The sequence below is a fragment of the Pagrus major genome, chromosome 11 (assembly GCF_040436345.1).
Source record: "Pagrus major chromosome 11, Pma_NU_1.0".
Classification (NCBI taxonomy): Eukaryota; Metazoa; Chordata; class Actinopteri; order Spariformes; family Sparidae; genus Pagrus; species Pagrus major.
Genome location: NC_133225.1, coordinates 32047768 through 32054903, shown reverse-complemented (window position 1 = coordinate 32054903; position 7136 = coordinate 32047768). Strand labels below are relative to the sequence as shown.

Sequence of the window (7136 nt, the reverse complement as noted above, 5' to 3'; positions counted from 1 at the left end):
GATTACTGTTTGCACATAAACATTTGTATCTGAGGTTTTCATCATAGCAATCCTACAGAAGCCCTGGGGGGCAAGTGAACATTTTATTGATGTTTGGTGATCCATTTTGTAACTCTGATCTAAATAGTTTTTTCTCCTTTGTTTATGACTTGAGAACTGGTGGGAAAAAAGTATTGTCAGGATAATCTTTCTAACTAAAAAAAAATTACAAAAAATGTTTTAAAGAAAAGAATTTCAGCGGAAAAAAATGTATGTGTGAAAAAAGAATGAGGTAGTGTTGCACTCCAGCCTCTTGTGGCCAAAATAGGTATTACAAAAATACTTAGAGAATTTTTTCCAACTTTTTTATCCCAGGGTCCCTGTCTTATAAGAATTTTGCTTTTAAATCTTTTATTACACACGGTTTCTGAAACCAATGACCAAAATAGTCATATATTATATAATTGTGTTACTTATGGGTGATATTTAAGTGAAATACGTGTCCCCTTATGTCCCCCTGACCACTGCATACTTCATAACAATCAAAGTAGTCCTCCAATGACACACCAAGTGTGAGAAGAAGAAATAGAGGCATAAAAGCAGTCGGATTAAAAGATTTTGGGCTTTCTTAGATAATTTATTTAACGCTGTATGGGTTTGCTGGGGTAGTTGTCGAGCTAACAGTCTTTGTGGAGGGCAAGATACAAGTATGTATTATTGAACATATCAATACCACATTATTCTCCTGTGGTTGTACAAAATGAAAAGATGTGGAGGAGACGTCTTGAGATGATCCAGTCACAGTCAGTTCATAAGAAGCTCCTGATGCTCTTTTAAATTCTTTCACCCAAATCACAGCCGCTGCTGCAAACTTTACATACATACAATCTGTAGACAGATGCATCCCTGTGGAAAAAATGCTGAGCGAAGGAGCACATATTAAATGAAGACCAACAGTTCCTCATAATCCAGCTTCAGTCCGTCTCTGGTCTCCCTACGATCCTCCAGGGGAGACTGCTGGCCCCAGGCCACTCTGCTCCAGCTCCGCGATCACCAACATGTGTTTGAAGTCTGTAGGGTGGTGGTTAAACGTCTCCACCAGTCGGTACGTCTCCTGCCTCTGCGTGCCGTAGAACAGCTGCACTTGATTGGCCAAGCACTGAGCCTGGTGGACAGTCTGTGAGGAGGAGGGACAGACGGTATTTAGCGAACACTCCGTTCAACGGTTTTAAGACCTTTCCAAACAATTTTAACCAAATTTAAGAATGACTTTTTGGACAATTCATCTTTTTTCTCATTCAAGCATTGTAGGCAACTATAAAGGTATGAAGTGCATATGTGTTCTCATGCAGAGGAAGGTTTTATGTAGGAATATGGTCATTAGAGTGAGTAAGGTTAATCTGCAAGTGAAAAGATAAATTTATGATACAGTTATTTTTGAGTCCGTTTTCCTTTACCTAGAAAACACTACATCAATCACAATTAAACTCACAAATTCAAATTTGACACTATTTAATGACTTTTAGGTCTAATATTTAGACATGAACATGGTTAAAAAAAATTCTTCCAAAACCGTGAGCATTTATCTGCTGCTATAAGAGCTTTCACAAAATGATTAAAAAGTGGAAGATTAGTGGAAAAATAATGTGGGGAAAGGTGTCCACATAATTTTGGCCATATAACATATGTTATCTGTAAATAATTGTTAAAGATGAGGAAAAAGGGCGGTAAGGTCCACCGACACAGGTGTAGCCTGCAGCCACGGCAAATAAAAATGTCTTATTTATTAGTTAAACAAGGAGTCAACTTTGTAATAATCTAAATAATTAAAGAGAATGAGTCCACACAGGTGAACTAAGACTTACTATAAACTTGGGGTCCATCTCAGCCGTCATCAGGACCACGCCCTTCTCCTCCTTCAGCTCTGGGTAGTGGTAGAGGATCATCTGACTGGGAGCGTTCTCGCCCATCGTCTGGACAACAACAAGGAGAGAAAAAAAAACAGTAGTTAACACATCAAGGTAAAAGTCATCATACTGAGAAGAAGAAATATATTTATAGCAGCGAGTGCAGTGTTTACCTGCACGTTGATGAGGGAGGTGAAGTGCAGCTCGTGTCCCGACCACTGACCCAAGAAGAACTCATAACCCTCCTGCTGAGGCAACGCGTAGAGGAACTGAGGGGGAAGGAAACCACAGAAAAATAGGGAGGAAATATGTGATGCATATTCTGGCTAATCAGATTCTTCATAATGATTTCAAGTATTCATAATCTGGTGCTTTGCAGCCATTTAGCCAAAACCTGAACACAAAATGAACCACTATTTTTGGTTATGATGACAGACTGGTGGGTCGTGTACTCCAGTTCAATTTCAGCAGTGTTTCATCATTATGTCTCAGTGTGAGCAGCAGTGATCGTACCGTCTGGCAGGACTGTGATCTGCTGAAAATCAACTCGTAGATCTGAGCCTGTAATGTTAGCGAAGACAGGTTATTACATCATCACTACACATGAGCCAGTGTGAACATTGTTCATCATTGTTAGATCTTTGAAACTGTCTGTTTATCATTATCATTCCTTTGTACAACACCAAAAACATGGCGGAAATGGACATGATTCATTTTAAACTCGGGAATCCAGATAGAATAATAAGCTTCAACACCTCAGGGTTCAGGATTTTGAAGCAAAAAGATAAAGGGATTATATCTGGGTGTGCCATTGGATCTGGATTAACAACAAAAATAAATCCCATGTTCCAGAACTCATAGTGTGACCGTCCACTATAGATATCAGATATCATGTCATCTAAAAAATTTACAGACAAAAATAAACACACAGGAACAGAAAACATAACTGTGTTCTGCAACAAGACTAAAAATCAGACACACAGAAAAATTGTTTGAGGCACGAACCTGATTTTGTTAATTCAGTTCAATCATGGAATAAAAAATAAGAGACATAAATGACTTAAATCAATTTAAATGTTGTTTCTTGGTGTGAAACTCACTGGGATGACGGCGCTGACTGTGTCCTTGGTCGAATAATATCCCATCCAAAGCTGAGAAAGAGAACACAGAAGTTGTTTAACTGCAACAGGAGACGATGTGACTCTTGGCAGTTAAATTAGATAAAAGGTTCAGGTGACGAACACAGAACCCCCCTCACCTCTGCTATTTCCTCCCCCGTCTTGTCCCGGATCATCTCCATGTTGAGAATGGAGCCCAGCGTCTGAAGGACAACACGTTACAGTCACTAACAGGTGCACACATCATCATCATCATCATCATCTTTTTCTTTTACATTGTGAAATCCACAAAGAAAACAGTTTAGTCTTCATTTTTGTCATTGGTTCAAATAATACAAACACATCTCAGGACAGGACAGAACAATGACAAAAATTAACTGTCATATTAATCTGTGACAATCATGAAATGCAAAAGTTTTCTGATTGCAGATTTTCAGATGTGAACATTTGGTGCTCCTCTTTGTTTTACATCATTGCCAATTAACATTTTGGGGTTTTTTGACCATTAGTTGGGAAAAAAAATTGGGACATCACTTGATGAGTTGTGTTGATACTTTTGCAATTACTTTGGTGATGGTAAAATATTGTTAATTATTCTTTTTTTTTTTTTCAAATCAAGAGGATTTTTACATATAACCACAGAAACAGAACCATTTTAGAGTGAAGTAAAATAAATATTATGCAGGATGAGGCAGATTAAACTGTCCCTCCACTCTCATCTCACCTTGTTCTTTGTGAAACCTCCTGACGCTCCGTCTTCAGCAGCCATCTTGTCCCTTTTCTCCAACTGCAAAGATTCCAACAACAAAAGTTCACATTAATACAATGTGCTCAGGAGCTAGCACAGACAAAGGAAGAACTAAAACTAGAGAAAAATATTGTCTAATCATTCTCCATTATGTCCATATTGAACACATGCTGACGAGAGTATTGCTTTGTGAAATTACTGAGGACATTTCAACGCACACCGTTACCAGTTTAAACTAAAAATGTGTGCCTGTGTTTCATTTTCTGACTTCAGGTTTAATATTTCTGGTCTCTCAATGAATATTTTCAAGGTGTTGTGATTCTCCACCTCGTGCTCCATGAACCTGACGAACTCTGCCTGCTTCGAGTGTCCGAGCACTTCATTCTTGGACTCATTCCTTTTCTCCAGCCGGGCCTTGAACTCCTGTGGTTTGGCACTGAAAACAAGATGGACAAATCAGTGAAACACCAAACAAAGCAAGCAATAATTTATAGTTCTGGCAAATGTGCCTCAACCTGCCCTGTCCACCTCCACCTACCACATTCCTCAGCCTGCATTGTAACTAATTCACAGTAGTTTTGCATGTTTCACCTCATTAAATAATAGTTGTCTATGCTAACCATTTATTGAGTAATTTCCATCCTCCCTGACAGTTACTTACTTACATTATTTTCAGAACACTATGAATAAAAGTCATCATGTGATATTATTCCACATTTTCACAGGAGTGTTACCGGTCCAAAGTTTGAGCTTCATCCAACAGCAAAAGTGGCCTGACATTTTTTATTAAGGAATCGCAAAAGTGAAGATTTTGTTTTGTGGTCAGACAAAAGGAATATGTGACACTTTTAACTACTGAACAGCTGAAAATGATCTGCCAAGATACTAAAACAAAGATTTAGTTATAATGAAATGTTTGCTCGGCATACATGTTGTTCAGTGTGTCAACACTGAAACTATTTTCTTTCTTTCTTTAGGAATTATCATTGTAATTTATAATTATTAAATTCCCAGTGAAATGTGTTAGTTTCAGTGCACTAATGTCATTTTATACAATAAAGTTAATAGATAAACTGTAAAATATCCAGCCTCTGTAACATAAACATCATATTATGTTTCTGATCACCATATTTGAGCCACAGTTTTATGAATGTCGGCCAATATATGTCTTAATTTTTTACCTACTTATATCGACATCAGCCCCAAAATTGTAGTATCGGCTGTGCTCAAATACCAGCCATCAACTCTCCATCACTTCTCTTTAACTCCCAGTTTTGTTACAGAAGAGACATAGCCCCTTCAATCACAACATTCAATCACGTTATTACTTTCAGCATAAAACTACATTTGTATGAATCAACTTCATGTTTTTTGGACTCATCAGCTCATTATCACGCCGGTACGTTCGATAAATGAATGAGTTGAGGAGCGAGCCGGCTGAAAATGTTAAAGATTTCAGACATGGATCAACAGCTTGATGGTCTGAATGTAATCCGAATATAACATTAAATAATCAGAATTTCGATTCGATAAGAAGAGTCTGAATAGCATTTAAACTGATCAAAGAGAAGGTGACTTTTTAAATAACAGACTTTTCTAACAGGGATCCGGATATCGCGGAGAACGTTGTTGCTGCTAGCTGCATTAGCCCGCTGACCTGCGCAGCTTCTGGATCTTGTCCTGGTACTTGCTGAAGTACGGGTTCTCCTCCAGCTCCGGCTCCTTCCTCACGGAGAAGGCTCGGAACTGCGCCGGTACCAACCCTGGGATAAACGTCCTGATGCCGGTGGCCCTGACCGCTAACATCCCCCGGTACAAACATGACATTTGTACCACGGCCGCCGCCATCTTTCCATCGCCCCCGTCCAGCATCTATAATGTTCCGACGGGGAGCAGTTTTCATACATTGGTTCCGCGAGAAATTATTGTAGATATTGCATTATGTTAGTACGGTCAATATTTTGTTAGACCAAAGGAGAAGCTAAAGATCAATAAAAAATATATATAACAATAATAATAACAAAAAAATAGTATAATACACAAGTACTATTACATTAGTAACATAAAATACGACGAAAAGTACGAAAAGTTTTACATTTTATGACATATGTATATTATATTTTTTTATTTGTATTATTTCTATAATGTTTTGAAACGTTTTATCTCTTGTGCCTCAACTATGCTAGAAAAGACAAGAAAAGACAAGAAAAGAAAAGAAAAGAAAAGAAAAGAAAAGGTTTGTAATCCCCCAAATTATTAATTAATTATATAATTATTATAAAAAAAAATAGGCTTACTTAATAATAAGCATAACTTTAGTCTTTGTGACTTATATTGTCATGGTAACATAATACATTGAAGGTTTGTGAGGATTACAATGTGTTTGTATTAATTTTTGCTTGGATTTGAAATACAAATACATCATTTTTTTACTCTTCTCAGGAGGATCTTTGATAAACATCATATCCCAGTTCACTTCAAACCTACCAACACGATGAGGCAGAAACTTGTCCATCCTAAGGACAAAACACCCAGGCATAAACAGAGTAATGTAGTTTATAACTCCTCAGGTCAAGACTCTGCTGTCCACTTACATCTGAAGGAGACAAATCATTCCTTTGAGGACAACAATGTGAACATCTTGGCCAGAGAAGACAGATGGTTTGAAAGAGGAGTAAAAGAATCCATCTATCCATCAAACCGGAATGACTGTCTTGAACACAGGAGGTGGCCTACGACATTACTTGTCATCCACCTACAATGCAGTACTGAGTTCCCTCCCCAGTCAGCTTAACAACCATTCACACCTGGGCTCACCTAGCCCTAGCATCCCACATGAAGTGGCCCTAACGACTCTGAAACTCAGATCTCACACGTGTCCTTAACAACTCTGTAAGGACACTCCCACACAGAATATAAAAGCCTGCAACTCCCCTCCAGTTAGTTAGAACTGAAGAAGCCTCTTGGATGAGAGGTGAACCGTCTTCAAGAAACTGAAACATGTCCAGCTGCCTACGATACAGCACTTAGAATTACCATGACCTGGATGACTGAGAACCTTCATTAATTTTGTAAAAAATATAACTATCAGCTGTAGGATCAGGATTCTCCTTCATTAGAACAAAAAAAACAAACCAGTAAAGTTAGACCTACAAGAAAAGCACACAAACACTTGTCTGCATACTCTAGCCTTTTCATGTTAGTTTTGTGGGATTTCAAGAGTCTTTTTGTATGTATACAAAAACTAAAAGTGAATAATGAAGATTTGAAATCCTCCACAGCTGTTGTTGTTGTCCTGACACATTGAGACCACTGGAGGTCACTATCTCTCTTCATTGAGAACCACCTGGGTATATTTACATGCATTAATGAGTCCTCACTGTT

General features: G+C 38.1%; 1 protein-coding gene across 2 annotated transcripts; it reads right to left on the bottom strand.

Annotated features, from left to right (window-relative positions):
- Positions 1-595: 595 nt before the first annotated feature.
- atpaf1 (ATP synthase mitochondrial F1 complex assembly factor 1) lies at positions 596-5624 on the bottom strand. 2 transcript variants are annotated; one of them, XM_073476366.1, is made up of 9 exons: positions 5410-5624; positions 4080-4188; positions 3729-3791; positions 3145-3207; positions 2987-3037; positions 2400-2447; positions 2060-2155; positions 1845-1952; positions 596-1156 (listed from the first exon to the last, which is right to left on the bottom strand). In XM_073476366.1, the coding sequence occupies exons 1-9, from the start codon at positions 5622-5624 to the stop codon at positions 974-976; spliced, it is 936 nt and encodes a 311-aa protein (XP_073332467.1). In that variant the 3' UTR covers positions 596-973. The 2 variants fall into 2 exon arrangements, with proteins under 2 accessions (XP_073332467.1, XP_073332466.1); XM_073476365.1 differs by having other exon boundaries at positions 5345-5601.
- Between the last annotated feature and the right edge of the window lie 1512 nt (positions 5625-7136).